General features: G+C 48.4%; 1 protein-coding gene across 1 annotated transcript; it reads left to right on the forward strand.

The window, feature by feature from the left end:
* The first annotated feature begins 59 nt into the window (after positions 1-59).
* Positions 60-27,999, forward strand: LOC119089828 (uncharacterized). Its single transcript, XM_037212643.1, has 5 exons — positions 60-488; positions 798-938; positions 21,177-21,361; positions 27,591-27,749; positions 27,849-27,999. Exons 1-5 carry the CDS (start codon positions 309-311, stop codon positions 27,997-27,999), a joined length of 816 nt encoding a protein of 271 aa, XP_037068538.1. The 5' UTR covers positions 60-308.

Consider the following 27,999-nt stretch of genomic DNA (forward strand, 5'->3'; position numbering starts at 1 on the left):
TGCAGCAAAAGAAAAGAGCAAAAAACAAAACAGGCACAGTAACGAAAGGTTACCAACTTTTCTCTTTCTCAAATGCTCATCATGGCATCCACCGTTGCTAAAGTAAAACATCGCGTCTATTTGCATTGCCAAAGCAATCCTATGAACCGTTAGGCAAACTGCTTTACCTCTTTCCATGCGAATTTGACTCTCCAATGATCTAACTTGATCCTAACGATTCGTAATACTTGGACATCCAAAACAGTCATGTGAACAGCTCGAAGTTTATTCATTCAGATCTGGAAAGTAAATTTTAGTTCTGGCAGATAATGCCGAGATCACGCAGATCCCGTCTGGCCGCTGAGCACGTTCAGGAGCGTCGCCGGAGGAGGAGGCCCCTTTGCTCACGACGTTCAGCGACTGTCGCTGTGGGCAAGAGTCGTTTCACCATGCTTAGGGAGCACGCCTTCACCATGATGCCACAGGGAAACATACTGGGAATGTATCAAGTAAGTATGCCCAAGAAGCGAAACGCACGCATGACCTCGAGATGCGCATCGAGTCGAAGCGAATCTGTCTGACTTCAAGGATTGTTGATAGTGTTTGGACACTACGGTGGCATTTGGCTTCTGGCATTATACCAACCAGTATCTCCAGAGATATGATCGACGCTGGTGCGAATATGGCTGTGTCCTGGACACATTCGTCTGTAACTTAAAATGTTGATATCATTCACATGCTTGGCAAACACTCCTGGCTGCTATAATATCGGAATAACAGAAACATAGCTACACACCTTCGTCTTGGTCTGATTTCAGGCAATGGTGGAAAATATTTTTAAAGAACGGGCACGAGACGATGGCCGGAGGCGTGCAATAGAAAGAAGTGAAATTCACGAAACAGTTCAAAATCAAGTGTCGGAACTTCGCCAAGATTTTCACAGCCAGACGGAAATTCGGGTAAGATGATTGTGCCACGTTGCCACTTCATGACGTTGCAGTGCACTTTTACAAACTGAAAGGTGCCGAAGGTGTACGATCGCAGGGTATGTGTAGCGTTACTGGCTGTTTAAGAACCCAGTGGCGCCGCCAAACGGCGTTCTTAGAATCGCCGACAAAGAGGAAGCGTAACAGCACGCCGTGGTGCGTCACTGCGGAATCACTATGCATTTAAGCGTTGTAGTAATGCAATGGTAATGCCCGGTGGCGCCGAGACGGCGGAATGGTGGCCACTCCTGCGAGACGAAGCTCGAATCAAACGCTACTTGTTGCGTTCAACAGTTCATGGCAGTATATTGCAGATGCCAATGCCACAGATTGCAGTTTTCAGTTATTTCCGAACTGCGACGAGGCTAAATTAGCGCGGATCAAGTTTCTCAAGCTCGGAAGGAGCCTGGAGCCGCAGACCGTGTGTGCCGCAGACATTTTGGGCACGCAAGTTTCTTCTCGCCAGGTAGGTGTTTGACATAACAGCTGTATTATTTGTTACTTTCATTTAGCTACTGTGTCAGTTGTATTCCGCAGGGAATTGTATTCCACATGTTGGCATAGTTGGGGGGGGGGGACTTTTGGGGCCGTGGCGATGACATGGGGCCCAGGAGGTGGCAAATGCTCTAGAGCCCCAAGTTCCAGCACTCATTGCCAGTTTTAGATGACCATTGCGTTTAAAACTTACCCCCACTGGAAAAAACCAGAATGGAAAGCCTATTAATACCTCAAGCAATGAAACAGGACCCCAATCGTTGCGAGAAGGGGCCCTTTGGCTGACCAGGTGTCATGATGTGATTTGCCCCAGCCCTGGCCAAATCCTGGGAATGCCTTTAATTTTGTACGTCATGCGGTGGTGTGGACACGTCAGGTTCGCATAGCATTTCATAATTTCCACCAATTATCTGCACCCGTTTCCTTTTGATTAATAAAGTGCTCTCAACATGGCTTAAATGGAAACAAATTGATATGGTAATGTCACTTACTAGCCACAGCCTACAAGCCAGTAGCCACTTGCAGGTGTCCCAATGCTGCATAGTGATTGGGGTTTAACGTCAACATGCTCAGTCCATGAGTTATTTTGGTTAAAATGTCACACTTATTACTATACGACCAACCCAACCCTTGGAAAGAAGTTAACCCTACATCATGGCAAGCAAGATAGCATAATTGCCTACCCCTCATGGTATGATTCCTTTAATCGGCAGGCAATGTGATAAAGCAGTTATGGGAAGGGGCACCTCCGAGCCAGAGCTTACCATCAGGTATCTGCGCAAATCTGGCTGTTCCGCGACGCTCGGCAAGGCACAAGAGGTCCACTCGTCACCTCGACGCCAGACGGACGGCCAGTGCGGTTAAATACATCGGACAGGGGAAAAACCGTCCAAGGTGACAATTATGGTATGGAATGATATATTTATCACATTTATGTAAGCTATGTCTATTCTAAATGAGTATTATGCAGCATTGCAACTGGGGCCCTGTGTGCAACAATGTTTTGCAATTTTGTAATTTGTCAATAATTACTTCTTGGGGAGCTGTCGGACCCTGCGGCAAGAGTACAGGTGGTCGAGGAGCTCATTCATGCATTGTTTTGTCGCACATCTCTCTCACACTATACTGCAACCCTTCGCACAGCTTCAGAAAACTTTCTTTAAAGGCTCTTGTGCCTTACGAGAACACTAAATGTGATTTGGAAGTGCTACCTGGCATTGTATGGTTGTAAAACCGCCCATGTTAAGTGCTGCCATCTTTTTCAGTAGTTTTACTAGTTCAGGTCCTGAACTTTAATATTTTGCGAGGTCAGTGATGACGCAGTTTTGTTTTTTCATACCCTTTCTCATTCAAGGAGTCAAGGCTGCCAGTCAGAGAAGCTCTCATTGTGCAGGAACGGTGCCCACACGATATTATGATAGATGCGACTCGGTGTCGTCACAAGTTTCTCGTTCAGAACCTTGACGAAAGACGGAGATTCGGCGAAGACGGCATAAAATCCCAGCCGGGAAATCCCTGAGTGGTTGGCACTGGGAGGGAGGGCAGGCTCTCCTTATGGTCGAGGACGCCACCTGCGCGACGCTAAGAATGAGAGACATCCTGTACTGACGGATAGGGCGACTCTTTTCGCTATCCTCCCCTTCGAATGAACCTGACCCTCTCATTTGGAAAAGCCTCACGTGTCAAGATAAGGAGTTAACGTTGGAGACGTTTGCTTAATGTTAATAAAGACCCAATTTCGCCAGTATATTAGGCAATAGTACTCCACTTCAACGCTGTGTGCCACTGGAGGGAACTAGAGTGGAGAATTTGTGTGTGGGGGGGGGAGGGGGGGGGGGGGGGCGAAGTTGATTAGGGGTACGATGAATAAATGCGGTGTATGTTGATAAGTGTGGAATGCAACATTTGCAATTTATTGCAACAACAACAACCACACATTCGTCTTATCGCTGCATATCGCAGCGATAAGACGAATGTGTGGAATTGAGCGCAAGTCGGTAAATTTTGAGGACCGGTGGAAGCAACGGCCGTTCAGCATGGGGAGCGATGAACCGATATCTAAATTATAATTTTATTAAGATCGACTAATGTTGAAGCCAAAGACGTACTGGAGGGGGGGGGGGGGGGAGTAGGCGAGATGCCCGTCCGTCGTATCCTAGCCCAAGTCGTGTTAGGCGGGTGTAGCCGGTAAGAACCTTTCCACAGACTCCCCTCGATATGCCTATGTTCCTAATCTCGGCCTTAACCTCCACCATGGGTAGTGAAGAACCTATGTGTCTCACCAAGAATTGACCAGACTCACACTTGTAAAAAGTTCTGGAGGGAGCACAAGGTGCAGCACACTACGGAGTGCATTTTTCATTGCAGGACGGCCAGGTCGCATGAACACCTGAGGACACTACTAGCAATGAATAAAAAGGGCACGAAGAAACGTAATAACATCACGGACCTCGTAAAATATCACAATTCAGGAATTCAGCTATCAAAATTATTGTAAAATGGTGCAGAACTTTGCAAGAGCTGTCTTACGACTAAAACGCAAAATAGCGTTCTAACACTGCACTGAATGCTCTCGCAAGGCACAAGAGCCCTTAATACAGGAATTCTTAAATGGTTGCGACAGGCTGCAGGATGTTGCAAGAGCGATATACAGTAAAACAAAGCATGGTAGAGCTCTAGAATCACCCTCATTTTTCTCGCAAAGTCAGGAGGCCCCCAAAGAAGCAATTACTTAAAAATTGCAAAAATGCAAAACGTTGTTGCACACAGGCGCACCTCGTTGCAACGCTAGAGTTGCCTTTGTTGAACTATTTTTGATAATGCCTTTTTACAACGTGCAATGATAAGCCTGTTTAATGTATCCAATGGCCAGGTCACATGTTACCAATCCCCGTCACCGGTGCGCCACAAAGGGTCACAATGCCTTTAGACGCACAACATCTCCGTTCTCATCATGCATGGATTTGACAGAGGACTAGATATCAGACTGATGTGTTTCCATTGTGCTCCGACCCTACCTGTCCTCAATGAAGTCATGACTGTACCCCTGCCCGTGAAGTGACCAGCCGCTGGAAGAAATGGCGGTGGTCTTCATACAGTCTGTTGGCATCCAAGCTCCTTGCAAGTAGGTCAGCTCACTGGCTTAATGCCCAGTGAGCTGGTCCTAACATCATGAACCTTCTGACATCGAATACGACGCTGCAAGCGGCAACTGGTGTAGAAACCATTCGCGTTTTCAAAGGAATCTTTGATTGCTGCAGGAGAAAGACAAATGACCTGTAAAAAGACATTTCAAGAAATGCGGTGATGACTTTCACGAAGCTCAAGTATGCTCTGCCACGTTCATTTCCGTCATATTGCTCAGAATTAGTGTGCCAACAGATGTGGCAATCATCAAAGGAACTGTGACACTCCCAGGCGTTGCGCTACAGTCTGCCCCATGTTGGCCTTCAGTGGGGGAGGTGAGTCGAAACATACTCCATTGCTTCACAAACTTTTAAAAGATCAGGGTGATGCTGGACTGCACTGAGGTTTCGGTGGAAAACAGTCAGTGCATAAAGAGTCGGGACCAGGTCTACTTGCACTACAATGCAAGCAACACGACTGAAGTGATGATCGGCGTCTCACCAGCAGTACTCATCACCCACGTCAGTGTGCCGTGGGCGTTGAGGTCGTTTGACAAAGAAATAGTCTATAAGGCGAACATCGTCGACGTCCTAGAACGATACGTGGACGCAGTGATGGTCGACAAAGGGCTTCACATCGAACTATTCCTTAAGAACCATAACGTAGAAATGTACCGTCTACCGTTCCTGCGACATAAGGCCCAGTTCTCGGCGCATGAGACCGAGTTCACAGCAGAGATCGATGGCCACCGCCTATGTCGAACGGGTCATCAGCCGCTTCAAGAACTTCGTCATCCTGAACAGCAAACTGCCGTGGAGCCAAATGCCTTGTGTGGACTCGGTCATGCACACTCCGAGCGACATCAGTCATCTAAGTGAGCCAGTGCTGAGCAGTGGTGAGTTTTTGTGACCTATGAGGAGGAAACGGCTACGGGAGTGCCGTGGTGTCGCCACCTGTGTGACGCGCCATAAACATTATGCTGGATTCGGACCCCTATATCCATCATGAGCTGGTAACGGTGTTCAGGGTGACCCCGTGTTGCTTGCACTCCTGTAAATACAGAGAAGGTTTCGTATACTGTGTTTGTTAGATGCTGCGGCATCTCGCATGTGTAATGCAGGCAAGCGTTTTCAGACATGGAGCTTACTTTCCTCGTCGCACGTCACCACCGCTGCAACTAAACAGTTATTCAGGGCATCACCATTTATTTTCAGCACAAAACCATATCTTAATTAAGGTGCGAACACTCGCGACAAATTCGGTGCGCCGTTGAACGGATGATGGAGCATTGTTGGGCGGGCGACAAGGTGGCGGTGGGGGCAGCTGATGGGACGGCTGACCGGACAGTGGTGAGCACCTGACAGGGCGGCGGCGAGCAGCTGTCAGCAGGCAGCCTGGTAGCGGCGGGACTTGGCAGTGACAGCACAACATTAGGTGGTTGTGTACTTAGCTTCCTAACGTGTGACCAACGCAAATGTACACTAGTTTCTTCACCGGATCCCTACAAAACTGGTCGTCACGGTAGGCCTGGATGATATACACCTTGCTCTGGTATTTGTCATATACCACCAGATCATACAGAAGAATGTCCAGAACAGTCATGCTCAGTTGGATCTGTCCAGGGCACTTGTAGCGTTTTTTACGTGACAGATTTTCTCCACCCACTGTCAAGTGCGGCAGCCTCTTGGTCTGCCCTGCATCCAGCGGGTTTATGCCGTCACAAACCGGAGGACATTTTACTTTCAAGAGTTTGAAGCTCTCCCCTAATCCAATGATGACAACTGGTAAACAGCCTAGCCATGGTGCCAGGTGCGATGACTAGCCCTCACCTGTGGACGTTGCACCCGGTGGTGCGCTCATAAACCTTCAGAGCAGCTGCCTCATGCGCCTTATGAAAGCTCGTGGCTGCAGCTCCCTTAAAACCTCACCTGGACATTACATTGAGTTTGACTGTCATGGGCCATTTTCGGTGTGCAGCGTGTAGCACTCGCTGACAGTGATTCTGCAGCTTCTTGCCACCGTCCACCTTGGGGATGTCTGGTGGTGTCACGGCAGGTGGCCTCATTCTCTGGACATGCCACTGCGACAGCATTCATATAAAGACCATCATCACCAACGCCCTCAGGTGTCAGGTACAATGGGCCACATGTGGAGCTGATAAGCTATGTGATAAAGCTTCCACTGCCACTTGTTTCTCCACTGCCATAACATTCAGCTCCTCTCTGTTTCCTCTGGTGGACAGATGAAGCAGATTCTGAGACTAGCTTGATCAGGATGCCACAAAACATGCCACGCTCCTGCCCTGTGAGATCCTCGACTTGATGGGCCTTTTCGAAGCATGACAGAAGTCCTTGACAGCAGTAAGTGAACACCAGCTTCTGTCCTTCACCTTGTTCCATGCTTTTTTCGGTGTCAATACAGCTCAGCACTTGCAGAGTTGCTGGCAGGTTCCTGAGATAGGTGTGCGTTGGTTGAAATCAGAATGACATTGTCAGGAATAATACAAATCTGGTTTTGCCACACCCGAACGTACATACTGCATACTTTAATATTAAACAGTCTCTTTATAACGGTTGTTGAGATGGAATTCTTTGAAGAAATAAAAAAGGATGCCAATCGCACAAGAATACTGCACAACAAACAAAATGGAAGGCCTATATTCTTTGCCGATTCGCTGTCGCGGCCACTACAGGCAGCTGGTGTGTTCCCTGTCGGAACTTTGTGCCTTATGGGCATGACGTGAGCCTCCTTCACCTTTCACGGGTTGATCGATTATTGGTCGCGTTTGGAGCTCCCCTGGTAACCACAAAGGTCCCGCTGGCCGATCGCCCGCTGCGAACTGGACGGTGGGAACGGAGAGTTTCGCTTCCCTTTAGGGGCGCGGAGGCTCCAGTCAGCGGGCCGGCTGGCTGGGCGAGCCGGCTGGTCAGGCGGGCCGGCTGGCTGCACGGGCCGGCTGGTCAGGCGGGCCAGCTGGCTGCGCGGGCCGGCTGGTCGGGCGGGCCGGCTAGCTTGGCGAACCGGCTGGTCAGGCGAGCCGGCTGGCTGGGCGGGCCGGCTGGTCATGGGGGCCGGCAGCATCGAGCACACTGCTAACCACTGTCGTCCAATATATTGGTCACAGTTGCTGGCGATTGCACGCAACTAATCGGCTGCTTGGTTTCCAGGCAACATGAGGCCCAAAGGGTCGTGATTGAATGTAACGACAGTTTCAATATTAGAAGTCCAACGTGCGCGTCTTGACTTGATTGTCACGCCGATGTTGGCAAGCTATATCCTTTCAGTTACGAACCGTTTGCAAGAGCTTCCAGCATGTGAAAGCTTTTTGTTATCCCATGGTTTTGGTGGTTAGATGATGCGATTAACTGTGCTCGGCTATTGACAGCATTAGGCTGGGCGCTACGTCCACTCGTGCACACGTGCCAGGGTGGCCGGCTGGATACCCTTCGCTCGGGTGAGGGGTGGGAGGTCAATTTAACCCCACCCCCTGAGATCTTGGGAACTAAGAAAGCTAGAGACATCAAATTCACAGGGTTTGTTGACCTGTACCTAAACTCACTTAGGTCAAAGTTTGAGTTGCCTAGGTTATGACCTTCGGGTCAAATAAGGCCAAACAAGGTCAGACTCGAGGTTGGTCTCCAAAGTGCTGCCAGAGCCTAGGTAACCGTTTCTAAACAAAAGGTCACGTGCTCAGTTAAGGTCAGTGATCTTGTTTGACCTTTTGAAGGTCACGGTGACCAAAATCATACAAGACTGCTCTGCGTTTCGCATTTGAGTAAGCGACAAAGATTACGCTAGACGATATGTTCCCAGAAACAAAATGTTGACCTAAGTCATTTTAGGTCAATGACCTATTCTTATCTCTAAGAAGTCCATGGAAGATGTAGAATGCGGTTCCTTCTATCATAAATTCGAAATGTGCACCAGAAACCATCCCCTACAGCAAGCCCTAGGGTAATAAAACGGGTTGGTTTTGAGCTTAATCTGACCTTCATACATGACCTTAGATCAATGTAATTTGTTCATTCAATTGTTGTGTTGCTTAAGACAGCAGCTCAGAGATGTATGGCTTCATCTAACACTCTGTTGTTGCTCTAGGTTGAGCGATTCCCTAGAAATTGACTTCACTGAAACCATGGTCAGACTTTGACATACCATAGGTCAACGACGTTATAAGGTACATATAAATTTTTGACGTCAAACGATCCGCTATTTAATTGTCTACAGTTAAACAACATTTGGCATGGCCGCGCCGCGCCGTTCGGAAACCATTCTGGAAAAACTTTCGGGGGGGGGGGTCAATTTGACCCTCCCCTGTCGCGCGCGTCACTGTCTTCGGCGACCAAAAAGAAAATGTGGCAGTAGTTGCCCTTTGTTTCCTTCAGTTAGCAGCCCGAGCCCCCGTGCAGTGCGACACAAGCGTAATCACCCGCACCTCAGGACTCGGGCTGGTTGCGGCCGAGTGGCCGGGACTAGTACTGCTGCGTTGGTCGTGCTGGTCCGGTTTGAAACATCGGTGCCGGCATTGAGGTGATGCCGGCCCGGATTGAAAGACAGGGAAACGCGTCCAGAGAGGGACGGATCACGAAAAGTAAAGAACAATGTGCTGTCAGGCTGCACACAATATATTATCGATATTCCATTTTCAGTTTATTTGTTTGAGGCGTTTCGACCCGTTCAGACCATTTCACGCCTGGATAATGCTATTTCAAATTGGTGTAATTATGTATGTAAAGAAAAGGGTACGTTTATTGACGTTTACAAAGCTTGGAGCAAGCCGATGAATCTGAGAAAGTTAAAGGCAATGTTTAGCAGTTGAGGATGGTCATCGCCAAAGACGTTTTTAAAGAAAATTCGATATTTTGCTTGCGACAAAAGGCCTGCAAATTTTTGCGTTGCTGTTAATATTTTGTGCACTCGATAGCAATATGTTTAACCGAAAGTGGGTGATCGCACGGCTGACAATGAGGACGAGGTTGTCTTAAGTACATATAGCTATGTGTGAGTGCAGTGTGTCCAATTTGTAGACGGGCCAGCACCTCCTCCAGACGGTCTTTGCGATGTGTTGATGGCCAAGGGGTAATGTCTGGTTTGATATCATGAAGTTGTGTTCTGGTAGCATCGGTCCAATGTCGTTGCCAAAAATGCTTCGTCATTGTGCGAATGGAATGTTTTGTAGATGCATGATCAACGGGGATCTCAATGATGTGTGGGCTGTCGAAGCTTCCTTGGGTAGTTGGTCAGCCTGTTCACTGCCGATGATGTTTGCATGTCCTGGAATCCATACAAATTTGATATTCGTGTCCTGTGCGTGTCATGTATGATAGAGATTGACGATTTTAACAAGTAGGTGGTGGGTGAAGTCTGGGTCAATGAGAGATTGTACAGCTGTCTTTGAATCCGAACAAATCACAATTGTCTTCGTTGTATGGGCGTGTTCTTGAATGCGTTGCAACGTAAGAAAAACAGCAAATAATTCAGCCAAATATATTGAGGTGCCACCCGGTAACCGACACTTTTTATGGCAATGCTCAGTGAAAATAACTGCACATCCGGTGTGGTTATTATTCTTGGAGCCATCGGTGTAAACAAAGCTGCTGTTTCGATTGCTGGAATTTAGATGATTAAATGTTTGTTGAACATAACTTGTCGTGAAAAAAACGTTTGGGACAATAAAAAAGAAGCAAAACTTTTCGAGGGGTTAACTGCCATGGTGGTACTATTAAAGCAGATGGCACGGAAGAAGGCGGTAAAGTAAACTGAAGAGTGGTACAGTAGACAGTGGTTAGAGATGCTATTGTAAGTCCTGAGCGACGTTCTGCCGGTCCTACGTAGTTATGGTGAAGGTGAGGTAAAATATGTATGGATTCAAATGCTGGGTGACTGGGATTTTGTCGCACCTTTGCTATGTATCTCAATGTGTGCTCCACTCGTCGGAGGGCAAGAGGCATGACGTGAGCGTTCACTTCAAGCGCTGAAATGGGGGAGGCACGCAGAGCTCCTTGGGCAACTCGTAAAAAACATATTTTGTATGGTGGATAGTGGTTTGAGAGTGTGTTGACTGCCTCCTGCATATGCCACGGAGAAATATTCAATGATGGGAAGGACTAAGCATTTGTATAGACGTAATAACGTTTGGCGGTTGGCACCGTATCTTGACGCGGAAATGCATCTAAAGAAATTTAGTCGTTTTAGGCATCTGGAGCGAACATGCTCCACGTGCTGTCGCATCGATTCTCTGGGGTCAAGTACGATGCCAAGAAATTTGAAAGACGAATCGAAAGGAATGTAATGTTCATCTAGTCGGAGCCGAAAATTGGGAGTACCACGTATATTTTTGCTAAAAATCATAACTGCAGATTTGGGAGCGGAGAAACGGAACCCGCATCGTTCTGACCACTGTTGCACGTTGTTTAGGGCGGTTTGGAGCCGTGGCAGCGAATGGTCATATTCAGCGTCTGAGCACCAGATCGCGCTATCATCCGCGAAAAGTGAAGAGGAAATGCCCGGTGGTAATGAGTCAAATAAATCGAATATCATAAAATTAAAGAGAATCGGTGAGATATGGCTCCCAGGTGGGAGGCCGTTCTCTAGATGGCGAGTGTCGGAAACGGCGGATCTGCATCTCACACGAAATGGTCTGACGCCGGAAAGAAACCCAATCAAATAATGTGCTAAATGGCCTTTAAACCCTAAGTGATGTAGCTTGAAAATTGGCGCGGGTTTAAAGACCATGTCGTAGGCTCGGCTAATATCCAGGAATACAGTAGTCGTGTGGTGTCGATGTTTAAAGGAACGTCTGATGTCAGTTTCAAGTCTGATGATATGTTCTATTGTCCTGCGATTGCGTCGGAAACCACATTAATTTTTTTGTAAACAGGCGGTCTCGTTCTGCAATCCAAGAGATTCGCCTTACCACCATCCGGTCGAAACGTTTTCCTAGACAGCTGGTAAGTGCAATGGGACGATAATTTGATGGATCTTTGATGCATTTTTCTGGCTTTGGAGGTGGAATAGTGATGGTGTCTTGCCAGGCGTCAGGAAAAACATGGGTTGACCACAAATCATCAAAAACTGCCACAATAAGACGAAGCATATCTTCTGAAAGATTACGAAAAAAGAATAGTGTAATTGATCATGACCTACCGAGGTGTTACCGGCTGATTTTATAGCCTTTTGAAGTTCCAGGAATGAAAATGGTAAATTATAGTCTTCGGTATTATCGGAAGCAAAACAATTAGGATGTAAACGAAAACGGGCTTGCGCAGTTTCCACAAATCCTGGTTGGTAATTTCCGGATGAGCTACACTGAAAAAGACTTTCAGCAACAGCATTGGTGATAAGAGGAGTTGCCGAAATGATTTGGTTATTAATGCGTTATGTGGGCAATGAAATAGAAATGCGCTTTCCGGAAGGTGCTCGAACCAGCCCCCATAGTTGGCTTAGGGGAGTAGCAGCAGTGAACTGCTGGATGTATGCTTGCCAAAAATGACGTTTGGCACTCCTCATAATTCGTCTGGTTCGAGCACGCTCAAAATTTCAGGCAAGAAGATGAGGTACAGCATGGTGGCGGCGAAAGCAGAGGACAGCACGTTTCCGACGCGCAATAGCATTCTTAACTTCGGCCGTCCACCATGGCACTGGGATGCGGCGTGATGGGGTTTAAGTCAGTGGAATTGTCGCGGTCGTTGCAGCATGAATAATATGTGTAATAAGGTCAACACTCTGCTCTAATGATTCATAACAGTCTCTGTTCACATAACAAAGTTCTTGAAATTTGTCCCAATCTGCTTTTCGTGAATTCCAGCGGGATATGAATCGCAAAACTTCGTCAGCGGTTGGGTCAAAAGTGGTGTAAACTTTAACTGGAAAATGGTCGCTGTCGTATATATTTCCCTCAACAGTCCAATCAAAGTATACCGATATTAAGGGAGAGCACAGCGACAGGTCGATGGCGGTTTCTGTGTCAGTGGGTCATTGGTAATAAGTATTATTGCCTTTGTTCAGCAGGACTAAGTTGTGTGTATCAATAAAATATTCAACCAAATGTCCTCGGCGATCAACGGCTTGGGTGCCGTTACTCCACGTTGGACTGTGAGCGTTGAGATCGCCGAGGATGAGAAAAGGGTTTTGAAATTGAGCAACGAGTTGGTCAAGTTGCCGTAAGAGCTCCGTATTATTGTAATTTGGTGTAATGTATATTGAGCGTATATCGATGGTACGGCCATGCAGCCGAACTGAACATGCAACAACCTGAAGAGGTGTGTTAAGAGTGAGTGGCATATGTGTTAATTCTTGACTAATGTGCAGCGCCACCCCACCTTGGCGACGCTCACCGTTCGTGGTGTCACAACGATATAACGAGTAATTTGGCATTTTAAAGTCATATGTGTCGGTGGGACGAAACCATGTTTCCTGTACGGCAATAATGATTGGAGCTAATACGGCAAAAAGTGCTTTCATTTCGGACCATTTTGAAATGGGACTGCGACAATTCCACTGCAAGATGAAAGACATGATATGATGATGATAATAATGATAAAGGGACCCATTTCCACCGGTTGATGGGAATCGGCCGAACGAAACAGACCGAGGCCCTCCCATCGCCACTCTCACCGATGGACGGGACCGGCGGTCTTCGTTCGGGCGTGTTTCGACAGGTACTGTGACGGGGGAAGGGGAGGTAGCGCTCGTGTGGTGGCCTGAGGGACCGGGCCGCCGACTGTTTATACCCGGCGGGATAGAACGCCGGACGGCCTGAGCCGCCCGTGTATCACGCACAGCCGGCGAGCTGGAACGCCGGCCAACCTGGGTACGGGGGTGCACGGGCGCCTGCGCAACCGAGCGCCCAGCCAGGGGCGACTCAACGGCATTTTTCGTCTGGGTTTGTGTAGTTGACTCAGCTGAGACCGAGGGGCGGGGGTGAGAAGCTTCAGGGGAGGCAAATGGGTAATGTAGTCTGTCTGTGTTCCACATGTTGCCATCGTGGCTTTTGCTACTTGTGCATATGTTTTGATAGACCGCGACGACATTTTGGATTCAATAGTGCGTCGTGCCTCGGGGTACGACACACCTGTCTTTGCCTTTTCAGAACAAATTTATTTTTATTTTCTCCATGCGGGACACTGAGGAGAGTTGGCGGCGTGATCAGCACTTCCACAGCTCAGGCATTTCTGGGGTGATGTGCAGGCAGACCCCTCGTGAGGGGTCTGCCTGCACATCTCAATCTCGCCGCACTTCAAGCATCTGGCACTCTGCTTGCAGTACTTGCTGCCGTGTCCGAACCGTTGGCACTTGAAACACCTGAGTGGATTTGGAATGATATTCTTACTTAACAACGAAGGTAACCAGCGGTGAGCGTCTCTGGAAGTCGGGTGGTAGCAAATGTGATAACGAGCAGGCTGGTGTCGCGACGCTGACCATCTCTGAAAGTCGTCAGCCGTCGGACACGGCAAACTTGCTCGTCTCTGAGCTCCGCCAGGATCTCGTCCTCCGTCATGAAACGGAGCTCAGGTGCGAAGATGGGGCCTTTACTGGTGTTTCTGGCATGGTGCAGGAAGACTTTTACATGTTTGCCGCAAAATTTAGTTGTTTTGAGCAGGGCCTTGGTTTGTGCGCGACTAGTTGTTTTAATGATGAGTGATCCGTTTGCCGGTGTTCAATTTTGAGTTCGCATGGACCGCAGATAGCCTTGATTTGCTTTGATGGCCAGAAAACGTTGATCTTCCGGAATGACACGTTCTCATCACAAGGCTGAACAACAACGTAAGAGCCGAGAGGATCCAGAATTGATTCAGAGGGCGGGCGAACACTGGTCACTGTCGAGCGAGGGTCAGCATCAGAGCGAGCAGGCACCGGGGTGGTCGAAAACGAGTGAGGGACGGAGCCAGGGGCGTTGGGTGGAGACGGGTGCTGCCCAGACACAGCTGCTGAAGTGCATGAACCAGTGGAATGGGCCTGGGCGCGAAGGCCATCAGGCGAAGTGGCAGCCAAAACGGGGCTGGCGGCACTTCCGTCGTCTATATCCAGGGCATTATCAAGGTCAGAGGCCGAGTTCGAGTCCGTGTCAGTGTCGTCCTTCTTACGCTTGCTTCGCTTCCCCATACTAGGGGAGCGAGAAGAGAACAACACAAATTAAGCGAAAAGGTGTATTTGGAGCTAGTGCAAACGGAAAAGCGACGAGAACGACGATGCGAAAAAGGACTCCTTTGCTGAGGGCCGCAAACAGCGTAAACCACTTGCTGAGGTCTTGCCAGACGGGTGTACGGCCACCGAATGCGTCGACGATGTGTGGTGCATGTCTGTGTAAATATTATTATCGATATGGCTCGGTTCGACTACATCACTTGAGAGCAGCAAACAGCTACCTAGTTATGGTAGTCAATATGGCATTAGCGGCCAAACTATAGCTATTCTAGCAACCGTTCCGTGGCAGGCATATCACTCATATCATTACCCAACATTGATAGTACAGTAAAGCTACGGAGACACACAGTTCTCACACGACGCACAATGTCACATAATACACATAATACACATAATGCACATAATATACACATAATACACATAATACACATAATACATAATACACATACACATAAACATACACACACACATAATAGCCCTCGTTGGCGCCACCTCTTGGTGACCCACACGATTAGGTGTTGACCTCGTGCCACTTCACCCCATCCAAGCGCGAGTTAATAGGCCTGGAACCAACGTTCACAGATGACAATGGTTGTTTCATCACGTCGTTGCTTGCGAGTTAGCCGTATCACCAGAAAGTCATGGAAAAATGAAACTGAGAAGGACCTTGACGCATGGACCTGCATCAGCGGAATCGCGCGGCCGGAACTTCCGTTGTTTTGTGGGAAATTCCGAGCTCCTAGTAAGAGGAGCGTGACAGGTGAGCAGACCAAACCGGCAGATTGGCGAATACTGCGGGTTGGCCATACCCAAGCCCGCGGGTTCACTGATTCGTCTAGTCTGCACACAAACATAAAGGCGTTAGAAATAGAGGAGCTCATTGACTTTACATTCACTGACTAGTTTTGGAGCATGCGAGTGGATGAAATCAGCCTGTGAGCAGACCAGTGCATGGGCAGCATCCAGGTGACCCCAAGAGTCAAAACTCGCAAATGCACTCCCGTCACCCCGTCGGAAATGAAAAAGTTTTTGGCGCTTTGGCTTCTGACTAGTTTTTTTTTAAAAATCCCTGCCTGGAGAGCCACAGGTCTAATAAAAAACTGCGGCAGAACCCAATCTTGAGAGAGACCATGTCTTTCAATCGGTTCTATCCTATATCTCGAAATTCCTTCACTTCGCAGACAACAGCACCCTGCCAGATGATGCATCGCTGCTGTACAAGATGCACCCCTTCTTGACTTGTTTTTAGAAACCTTCCAAAGTCATCAGTCACGTGAGCAAAGTCCGAGCCAAGACGAGGCTGTCATTCCTGGGAGTGAACGGCTGCTTTTCAAGACCTTCAATCATATGAAACCCACCAGGAACGGCACAAAAATATACGCGCTGACAGATGCAAAGACCGGCTATCTGCTGAACTTGGATATTTGTTGTCGGGCAGGGCCCAGTCTGTAGGGTAGGGTTGTGAATCAGTTGGACCCCTTTTGAACATAGTCCACGTGGCGTACATGGACAACGCAAGGAGTGCCGTCACCATGTCACGCTCGCTTCTAAGATTCAAAACTGGCGCATGTGGCACTCTTCAGGCTAACAGAGGACAGTCCAAAGAATTCCAAGTCTCCCCATAAACTTCGAAAATGGGCGAGCTTTGCGTAGTCACGGACGGTGCTAGTGCAATCGTGTCACAGAAGGACAAAACAAAGCGTTACTGTCATAACAACAGTTCGCGACGTTAAGATAGTTTCTCTCATATGAAAGAGAGAAAAAATGCGATGCAAGCCTAAGCGCGTCTTGGAGCACAATCAGAGCGCAACGGGTGGCGACCAGATGGACAGAACTTATCATACTATTCTCGCCTGCGCAGATCTATGGATTGGACTATGAAAGTGTTTCACTCGTTGTTACAGACAGTTCTGCATAGCGTGTAAATTATGCACAAAGCAGACGGCGAGACGCTTGTCTCTCACAAAGAGATCAATGAGGCGGCCATTCAAATATGACTGCGGGAAGGAAGGCAGCCCCTGTCGTCCACGGCCTCGAAGCACCAGCTTATGACTGCGGAAAGGAAGGCAGCCCCTGTCGTCCACGGCCTCGAAGCACCAGCTTATGACTGCGGGAAGGAAGGCAGCCCCTGTCGTCCACGGCCTCAAAGCACCAGCCTATGACTGCGGGAAGGAAGGCAGCCCCTGTCGTCCACGGCCTCAAAGCACCAGCCTATGACTGCGGGAAGGAAGGCAGCAGCCCCTGTCGTCCACGGCCTCGAAGCACCAGCCTATGACTACGGGAAGGAAGACAGCAGCCCCTGTCGTCCACGGCCTCGAAGCACCAGCCTATGACTGCGGGAAGGAAGGCAGCATCCCCTGTCATCCACGGCATTGGTTGGGGGAGCTCCGGCGAAAAGGTTGACCTAACGCACTCCCAAACCCAGATTACAGCCCGGATCGTGGTTGCTTGAATTTGCGTCCTCGATGTCAAAGTTGAAATCTGTTGACATGTTCTCTAGTCAAAATCGTTTTCCTACGGAGGAATGACTTCCAATTTCACGTTAATCTGAGCCGCCTTTGTATGAAAAGCTTACAGTGTGGTGTAACATAATTTTTAAAAAAAAATAAGTCTCAGCAAGGGTTCACTGATGACTACCGCTGTCGCTGATCGTGCTATATAGCTAGCCACAACTGTTACGATTATAGGACAAAACATTTGGCCACTGTTAAGGAAACATGCGTTGACTTTTATCTGCCCCCCCCCCCTACACTTTTCAAAGCTGCCGCATATTGTAGTCAATTCTTCTTCATCTCAATCCAGACGTCACCATTTGAAAGACATGCCAGACTTTAGCAGACTGGCTTAACACATGAATGAGTCAGCATGACAAAAAACTATTTAGTTCAAAATCAACATGGTACTAAAAGTGATATCTTTAGTCACCCATTACCTAAGACGCGTATAATTAAGATTAACTGTTCTCCATTTATTTTGGCCAGGTATTCCCTTTCTGTTCATATGCATCGAGGGGGCTCGGAGGAGCTTCCAATTATCAGACAACTGCAATTGTACCAAACCCATTCTCCGGTGGTCAGATGCGGTCACCGGGCGGTAATTTGTTTCCAGTCATGGCATGGAACTTAGTTGACTCGTTTCATACTTAAGACTGCTTTTAGTTTGTCGTATTCACGTGCCATCCAGATAAATGAGGAAAGTAAACGTCATTTCTTTCGTGCGCCATTCGGCAGGATTATTAGGCTGTCAAAAGCCCATTTGCAAGAGCGCTTGGGGTCTTTGCATAATTTGTTTCCCGGTATCATTTGCCACAGTCGAAGCCGATCTTAGTAACAAAAAGATAGGAGGCGTGGGGGGGGGGGGAGGGGGGAGAGCGCCACTTAAGCCAAATCACCGTGGCAATCTGCGACTATTGCTTAAACGATGGATTTAAACGACATACGCTCCAAAAAATTCGGGCTTTTGCAGCTTTAGACGTGTTTATGTACAGTTTTTCTCCACCTGTTATGACAACATTTACGGAACGTTTGAAATGCTATACTTTTAGGTTGACTTGCTCGTAGCTTGCTCCTCCTTTGTTGGTGATAATCATGAGATATGCAACATAAAATATGCGGTCAGTTCCCTGAAATAAGGGTAAATCTCGTCTTGACTGATGGCCACGACCCACAGCCTACAGGGTATCACAATATTTTATTCCACACCACATTATATTGAACGGAAACGAGCCACGTTTTCCAAACAAAATCTGATTCGGAGGAAAATCCCGCCGTCAATGTCTGCATCCACTTCCCTCACCCCCTTTGATCAAATTTGCACTGGTGGCATGTAGCTCAGACATCGCTTAAAGCTGCATTCATACTCGCAGGAAACAGAGCATGTCCGTAAAATTTCGCTCAATCACAATGTTGTGCAGCACGTGAGACATCATGCGGGGAGTTACGTGGATACCAACTGCCAACGTCCGGTTTCCGAACATAGGCATGCACCCTTAGATAAGCAGGTATATGATGCCATCACTCATTGGACAGCACTTAATCCGACCGGATCGCTTGTAATATTTATTGTGCAGGCTTGATGAACTTCTATATAGCTAAGTGAAGCAATGAAGACGAAAACGCTTCGCACTAATTAAATAACTCTTGTCTTGCGACATGTATTTTATGTCGCGTATCAAATCGCAGCTCTCGATATGCTAAGGCCGACCACATTATCCATAACGCATGTTGAGCCCACGCACGCAATGTAGGAAGTGAAACGCCAGTTGTGTAAATCACTCCATCCGCCTACCCTCCCTCATATTCTACGAATCTTTGTCCATTTATTCGTCGCCCACATACCACACCGCCTGCCCTAATCCGAGGGTCGGGCCACGTGGCCCTTCAGGTGCCCCCCCCCCCCCACACCAGCAGGAGGCTTTCTTTGAACTGACCAAACGACTGAAAACGACTAACTCCACAGCCGGCACTTTGCACCTCCAACGATTAGCACGACTTTATCGACAGCGGAGCGGTTAACTGGAATTCGCTCGCATGTACATGCATCTTTCGATTATGTTAATTCTTAGCTTGATGTGCTGTGTTATAGAAATGGCTGGCAATTCGTACTTGTTTAATCCCCTAAATGTTAGATGTAACTGGGCTGTTTTTCACAAGAAGGGAGCTCAGATAAACTTTAAACTTGTAAATCATTCCTCCGCAGGAAAATATTTTGACTCTATAAAATATATTTTTAACAAATCAACTTCAACATCGAGAACCCACATTCAAGCGGCTGGGACCCGGGGTGTAATCTGGGTTTGGGAGTAGGTTAGGTCAACCTTTTCGTCGGAGCTCTCCAAACCAATGTCAGAACGTCACACCCCTGGCTACGACGAACGCTTGCTTTTCGGTTCTGCAGCGCCGTGATGACGACTAGAAAGTCCGAACAAGAAGACCGAGCCAGTCAAATATTTGACACCAGACCCGTGAGGCGCCACGAACGAGGAACTTACTGGGTGGTCTTGAATAGACCAAGATCCGGGCAAATATTTGAACTTTAATGCAGCTGAAGTTGAATTACAACAAAACGGCGCACTTATTTTAAGAAGCGCATTTTCTCAACCTGGTCGTGGATAATCTGACTCGAATACTGAGAGCTAATTGACGGCCGCTGTGTCTAGGAAATCGTGTTTACAAACGTCAGGTATAAACGACTCGACAATTATATTTGCGTTGGCCTTGGTCGCCGTGTGGCTAATGGATTTACAGGATCTGAATAGCATTATGGAGTCATAGATGCCTGCATGACCTTGAGACAGTCTGCAAAAATAGCATGCACATCTTCGCGGGTGTGTGGCTCAGAAAATAGAGGAGTATAGGTCTTAGGAAGGGGAGGGCTGTGCACTGCACCGAATGATCCCCAAGGATGGCCATTTCAGTTAAAAACCCAAAGAAATGTGGAACACTTCCTTTGATCGTTGGCAAGTCGAGTCAAGGTGACATGTGCTCAAAACATAAGACGCATGGTTATGGTGTCAGTATTATGTGTGGTTCGGTGACCGTGACCATACCAAGGAGACACATAAATCCCTCCACAGTAAATTGCACAACATATGCCAGAGGTCACGGGCAGCTGTGAGAAGCTGGCGTTATGTGTGGGTTGTAGAATCAAGAGCACATGCTAATACTTGCGTAAGATTATACTTCTGTTTTCAGAGAATGGCCTCATATAGATTTTGTTTGTGATGCCTAGAACCATCTGCAAGTCACAATGGTCGAATCAGCATATGCAGCATGTGTCCTTTCATTCATCATTTCACGAAAGCATTGATACCAGGGATGACCATTGATAGCATTGATATCATGGATGGAATAGTGTTTGCGGAGCATCGTCCTAACCCAGACAAACTACCGATTAACACACCAGGCGCGGACGATAGTCCAAACGGAGTGCAACCGTGATGCATCTTTCCTTTTCAAAAATCACTGCAGTACATTGTGCTTGTGCAACAGACGCATGCTGAAAACCTTTTACTCTATTGTTACATCATCTCGGTTGGTTGTGTGTTGGCTGCGAGAGCAGAGTGGAATTTCCAGCGCTGTACTTCCCTATAACCGACACTGCAACAACATCCTTTGCGGATTGCAAGAAGTCGTTTCCTGGCCTAGTAAGCCCGTGGCTACAGGACGTCCCGATGATGGTCTGGAGTCGCTTAGCCGGACATGTCGAGGCCAGTACCCTTGAACGCGGCAGGATCACATTCAGGTCAGGGCCAGACGAGCACAGGGAGCCGCGCACAAAACTGCTCACCAATTCAGCATCACATTAACCATCTCAGGCCCAGCTGCCGTGTTTATAGCGTCAGACCCCGCGCTCCCCTGATTGGAGCCCCTGAGTTCGCCCCTGGCCCCGCCATGGCGGCCGTGGCAGGGCCGAGCGTTGACGCCGGCCGCCTCGTCGCTGCAGGGGCTGGCCAACTGGGCTCTGCGCGAGCTGAAGAAGGAGGGTCGCCTCCAGCAGGTGGCGCCCGGTCGGTTTCGACTACCTCGACGACGTGTGCCGCCGGCCACCCGCGAAACCGACGAGCAGGGCGCCGAGACCGACGAGGCGGCTCAGGGGCGCCTGCAGGCCTGGCTGGAAAAGCGGGACAGGTCAGGTCCGATTTTTTAAACAATGTTGTGTCACTGAGCCATATGGCTCAACTTAAAATGGTAATATGAGGGAACACAGAACGCCCCAGACAATCTAACATATCATTTCAGAATCTTGTTGATCCCGATCTTAAGTTTGGCAAGTCCCAGTTAGAAACCAAAGGATATTACATGGTATAGAGATTCTACATTCCCACATCTTATGCTTTAATCAGTAACAAATTTCGGCTAGCTATAAAATCCGAGGGCTGGTGATGTTTTCCATTGTCAGTTTTAACACTGATGAAACAACCCATGCCCTATTCACTACTTGAACTGCTGCAAGCATGCTGTAACTGAAGCCATATGAACAAGACAGCAATAGTGGCAAGTTGATACTTTGTTATTGAATAACTACAGTGTTTTATATTTTATGTAACTATAAACAAAAATCTATAATATATATATATATATATATATATATATATATATATATATATATATATACGTATATATAATCGGCCATATGGCTCACGCGCCATGAGGCAACGAGCTAAAACTGAATAGGCTCTCTGATTTTACCAGCAGCGTGAGTAATGGGCCAAATGGTTCAACACAAGAGTGAGTTTAAACTGAGCTGAGTTAAAAAAAATGGGACGGTTGTGAGTCATGACCGAAATCGGATCCCAGGATCTCGGAGCCGGTCCTGAGACGGCTCAAAAAGTTTGAATAGAATGCAAGTCTGGCTGTAGACATCATATTTGTGCACGGATTTCTGCATCATATAAAATACAGCGACGTGATGTAAGAAAGTCCCTCAGCTTCTGGTTTTTGGCACTATGAGTTGAAAATTCAATGACACGAAAGATTCTATTAAAATCTGAAACATCTGTTTCCGATTCACTGAAGTTTTATAATTGCGTCGAGAGAAAGCCCTATGGTCTCAACGCTATTTTGACGATGGGTTTTTCCTACAAATCTTTAAATCCATACGACGTGCATTACTTAAGCCCTCCTGACTGAAACACAAAAGGTCATACACCCCACGCTTCAAAATGACATTCCGTTGCCCAGGAGGGCTGGAAATTTCTGTATATAAATGCATATTCTACTGGCCAGACAGGTCGAACCAGGTGCAGAGCCTTTGGAGCATGTACACATATCGTAGACGTTCTTATTGACACCAAATGTAAAATAAGTTTGTGAAACAATTAAGCTACAATAAAAAATGCGAATGTTTACCAAAACACTGATAAATGGTGAAAATCAGCAAATTTTTAAACTGAAAAGCGGTTAGCTAAATCAATTTTTTTCGTAAAAAAATCATTGTGGTCATATGCTCATCGAAAGGAAAAAACATTCCGCTCCCCTAAAAATCGCGTTTCACCTGCTTTACCTCAACCTATTCTCCGGGAACATGAGCATCACCTTGCAAAGTCCGATTTTCCCCACGGTATATCCATAATGATAGTTTCATATCGCCCAGAGCCAGGAGCTCGTGATCTAATTCATATTTAGCATCCAGTTTTGTAAGCCCTGTGAAGAAAAGTGCTCGTGCTGCTCGGCCTGTACAGCTCTCTACATATTTGCACCTCCGATGTGGCGCCTGACTTTGAGCCCGTTCATTGAATATTGCTTAAGCAGTTCTTTACGGCCTGATTTGACATTTGAAGATAAAAGTTCCTGTTCTTTTTCAGGCATGACTAGTAGCCATTCTTACATCATATTCTGACGATGATGACAATGATCCCTTTTACCTGTAGCCGTATTGACAGTTTCTTTGTCAGCGTGATCTTTCACTCCGAGTGGAAAAGAGAAAACTATGCCAGTTATTCGGGTGGTTTACACGGACATTATCCGGTCAAAACCTACTTTGGCTTAGGTTCCGTTCTGTGCACACCGAGCCCAAAATTAGGCACACCACCATGTATGCGCTAACCACATAATTTGTTATCCATTTGCGAAGGCGAAATTCCAAGGCATTGCTCAAGCCACCAAGCTATTGCGCACTCTAGCGGGGCACTTTCTGGTGTGGTTGATCTGCTTGCTGTTGGCAAATCATGCAATAATATAAATCCGAATTTTAGCTCCCAATCGTAAGGCAAAGATCACAACCATTAACCCATCTATAGCGGGCTACGTTAAATAAACAAAAATAGGGGCCACTAATCGCGACACGTGCATGACTTTATATCCACGGCAGTGCTTCGTCTTTTTAGGTCGTCGTCTCTGCAGACTGCATTACTTTGGCACGTAATTTACCATCCACCCACCATCATAGCTGATGCAAGAGCACAGACTGGTCTGTTGTACCACCACATGCAATGCTAAATCTTGCTCAGTTCCAAGTTTCCGCCTTCGGGAAACCCGGGACTTCCCCGCACAAACCCCAGAGCGCCGCAGACACCGCTGCTGTAAACCGGACTGCGTGTGTGGCGCGTTCAACCGTCCGTCAGATACGCCCCGGGTACATCAGAGCGGCGAGGCAACGCCACGGTGCGCAGGCGGGTTGCCTGCCGCCGACAACTTTCGTAGGAAGGCAGCCGGCTGCTCATACCGCAGTCTGCAATAATGGTGTGTCGGCAGGACGAAGATGATACTGCAGTCGGCTGTGCTTTAGGCGAGCGGCTGCGGCAATCAGATAAGGGGCGTTGCAGGGCTCCGCGGAGCCCGTGTAATCGGCGGCGCCAGGGCTCCGGCACAGCCAGCATGTGTTTGGCTTGTGGAGAAAACGTTGTTCACGAGTATATTGCTTGCTGTTGGCTGGAATAACATTGCACTGAGATGGTCAAATTCCTGACGATGACCTGTGCCGATCATTACACGTCTCCCGTAAGTGACCTTTCACCTGCCACCGCAAGGACTGCCCCCGCCTCTGTCAGTGACCGCACAGCATCTGCACCTGCCAATGACCACAGAGTTCCCCAAACCCGTCGTTAATCATGCAGTTGGCAGCCCGGTCGTTGGCCACACAACTTTCCACGGTTGCGGCCGCTGGCCGCTCTGGCGACGACCACTGACGTCAGCGCGATCCTTCCCGCTCGGCCGGTGGCAGCTCACCCCCCCCCCCCCCTTCTCTGCCGCGAGACGTGCATTCCTGGCCAGAGCTGTGACGTCATCGGGACGTCTCACCCAAATCTGCCCAGCTGGATGTGACAGGCTCCGGTGCAGATGTGGGGATTTGTGTTGCTGTGTGAGGGTCCTGGCTCCCGATGAGGACTCGGGGTCCAGTGCCAATTTCTCTCTCCCATATTCCTTGTCGGAATATCACAAAAGTTGAGGGAATATTAACAATTCTACCAAAGCTGGCCTTCTTTGGGTTTGTCTCATGCCCACGGCCACTATGACCCTCAAAATATTTTTTAGAATTGATGCAGACGTCTAAAAGGAAAAGTATTGTCCGTCGGAAAGCGGGCCAAATTTGTTTGACATAAATTTGAAGGGAAACTGCGTTGCTGGGCCTCGGTTTCGCTTGCCCTGATTACGCAGAGCATTGTCCCTGCTTTCTTGGGTTACTGTGTACATCGCGCTGCAAGAGCGTAGAAACCTCAAAGAAACGGTGGGGGCTGATGCTCGTGTGCATGTCGGTTTCTTTGATGCATCACCTGTGGTGGCGAGGAAGGCCAAGAGGTTTCGGATGCAAAACGCCATTGGGCTTAGTTTTTCCCGTGCAGGACTACAGAGTTAATGACTCATCAATGGTTAATCTGGCCCCAGAGTTGACGGGGAAGCTACTAGGCGTTAACAGCGTTGAATGGACCTCAGCCCTCACCCTCCCCAGTCTAAAGTATCTGAGCCCTTGGTGCAGCGTCCTCTACCCCCTCCCTCCCCTAACTCCGTGACGAATGCATTTACAGCGTCGTGTCCCACTCTTCTTGGAAAACCAGCCGCTAAGCACACCGGGCGCTCGTGAGCACAGGCTGCTGCTCGCCTCGTGCCGAGGGAACGTGCGGCTGGCGCCTGGCGTAACTTAACAGAAGTTACCTCATGTGCCATTCCTGTTGAGGTGAAGTATCAATAGCTGGCTGAGGGTGTTCCAGAGGGGAGTGTTCCATAGCGAAGGTGTTGGACACACTGGCTTCGGACTTCGCATTTCTTGGGAGAGGTGTGCAAGTGCAAAATTTGTCTACAGCTGTGACGGGGTAGAGCATGTCTAGGTTACTGTTGACTATGGTCCAAAGGCATGCCAAGATAAGCTGTGACTCGCTTTGATGATGATGATGATTCGGACAGGAAAGCGCGCCGACTGCCGACTGGTTCGACTGGTCCTTTGGCGCTCATGCATTACTCACATTTCTGCCCGTGAGCATGTGCCAGAACATCGAACCACCGGCCAGTCGGTCAACAAGCGGGGCCTTAAGATTTCGGGCTTCAAACACGCATAATTAGGGCTGCATCTTTGGGCCCTCAAGCATGTGCGCAGAGACCTGTTTACACACTTTCAGGCCATTGTTCTTCAAAAACATTTCGTCACCTATAAAAACCGGTACTTTTGCTCCAGACCCCTTTCGATTTTCGGGAAACGTGGTAGAGATGGAAGGTCCCACGAAAGACGAATAGAGGCTTATTTGAAACCCCAAATGTCCTCTGGGGTCAGTAGCAGGAGTTCAATATTTGCGCATTTTCACAAACCCAACGGCCTCCGTAATGCCGTGCATAGCTCACATAACGTGACAATGTTAAAACCTTTGATGCTCATTTGGCGTCTCCTAACTGGGTGTTTCATGTGTGGCGTTTGCATGAACTTTGACCTAGCCATGTTAACAGTAGTCCATTTTCTTTAATCTTCGTATGACGTGTTCGTGTGTTTGCAAAAATGACGAAACAACGTTTTTTTTTGGGGGGGGGGGAATGCAGGTCGCATGCGGAATCCAGAAATAAGGGACACAGCTGCAAACTGTCAGTAAAACGTAGCGCATAGTTTGCACACAAAAAGCCAACCTCCACATTTTCAGTGTGTTTATTTTTACTACCTACTTGGATTGCTTTACGTACACGTATAGTTCTCACGTTCCGAAAGGCGTGAGATTCCATAAGCTCAGTTTTTGACATAATCTGCATGATAACAACTTGCAAGTCTCACGTTTGTTATCACATTGTTTGGTTCGTTCCACGCCACAAAAGGTGTGCCACCTGTCTTAAATGTTCCAGGGTTTTGCATGAACTTTGACCCATGCATGTTCACAGTAATCCATTTTTATTATTTACATTTATTTGATATTAATACGATGTTTGAAGCGGATCGGGCCGAATATTTTTCGATCTTTTCGGCTTTCATCGTTTCCCGCCTGTTTCATGTTTTCTTTTCGTTTTGCAGCATATGCTCTAACATATTAACAGCGAACTGGGAAAATAACTGTTGGGCAGCAAAAACACAACAGCAAACGAAACATTGCCCGTCCTGCTGCTTATCATACATAGTTTACCTAGCGGGCATTCATAAATTTGGCTCCGAAGGTTCCATACCCCAGCCTCAATGCGAAGAAACCAAACTTTTCTAGGTGGCCTGGGTCATGCTCTGTGACGTGCATATACATGGGCAGTTTTCAAACATATCGGTTAAGTGACCCGACAGGTTTCGTCAAGCGCGATAAGGTTCCCTAGCATCCGATATGTGCAGAAATGTTTCGTTGTGTACATGACGGAGGGAAGTCAGTAAGGGTCATCGACGGCCAAAGATGACATAGACCCTCCATAACATAGACCCTCAATGACATCGAGCTTGATTGACAGATTGTGAGGCTTTTATGTTAGATATCTATCCGGTACCTGCACTTGAATTCGCTACATGGCTCGGAGTTATGGGAATGCGATGCTAGCCAACGGGACGAGTCCAAACGAGCGGGAGCGCACTAATATTTTGCTCTAAGAGTATCCGGCCGCATCGCGTTGCATACCAATAGCCCGAGCCTCTTGAAATGGCATAGTAATTATGGCACGTTAAATATGCTGGAATAGGAGCCCAAAGTGTCTACGGCATCCCACTTTTATTGAGTGCTTAATATCGGCTTGTAGTGATATTGGTCGTCATGTTTATGGCTTCGGTTGCTCTTTGCTGATCGCCTTCTAAGTGTAACTTGGCCGGAACATTTAAGGGTCCAAGTCCGAGCCGTGGCGTGGGTTTGCAAGGAGAGCCACCATCACGCTCCGCGTACGTGCTTCAGACACCGCGTCCGGACCCGGATGGAGGAGCGATACCGGCGGCGGCAGCGCCGTCTCTCGCAGTCGTCCAGCTCCGTCCGTGTTTCAGACACCGCGCTCGGACCCGGATGGAGGAGCGATACCGGCGGCGGCAGCGCCGTCTCTCGCAGTCGCCCAGCCCCGTCCGTGTTTCAGACACCGCGCTCGGACCCGGATGGAGGAGCGATAACGGCGGCGGCAGCGCCGTCTCTCGCAGTCGTCCAGCTCCGTCCGTGTTTCAGACACCGCGTCCGGACCCGGATGGAGGAGCGATACCGGCGGGGGCAGCGCCGTCTCTCGCAGTCGTCCACCTCCGTCCGTGTTTCAGACACCGCGCTCGGACCCGGATGGAGGAGCGATACCGGCGGCGGCAGCGCCGTCTCTCGCAGTCGTCCAGCTCCGACGTCCTCTCGACGACGGCGTCCGAGCAGTCGATCGGCGCAGCGACGTCCGAACAGTCGGTCTCGACGGATCAGTGA

Source organism: Pollicipes pollicipes, unplaced genomic scaffold, assembly GCF_011947565.3.
Source record: "Pollicipes pollicipes isolate AB1234 unplaced genomic scaffold, Ppol_2.1 Scaffold_3087;HRSCAF=3621_pilon_pilon_pilon, whole genome shotgun sequence".
In the NCBI taxonomy this organism is placed as follows: Eukaryota; Metazoa; Arthropoda; class Thecostraca; order Pollicipedomorpha; family Pollicipedidae; genus Pollicipes; species Pollicipes pollicipes.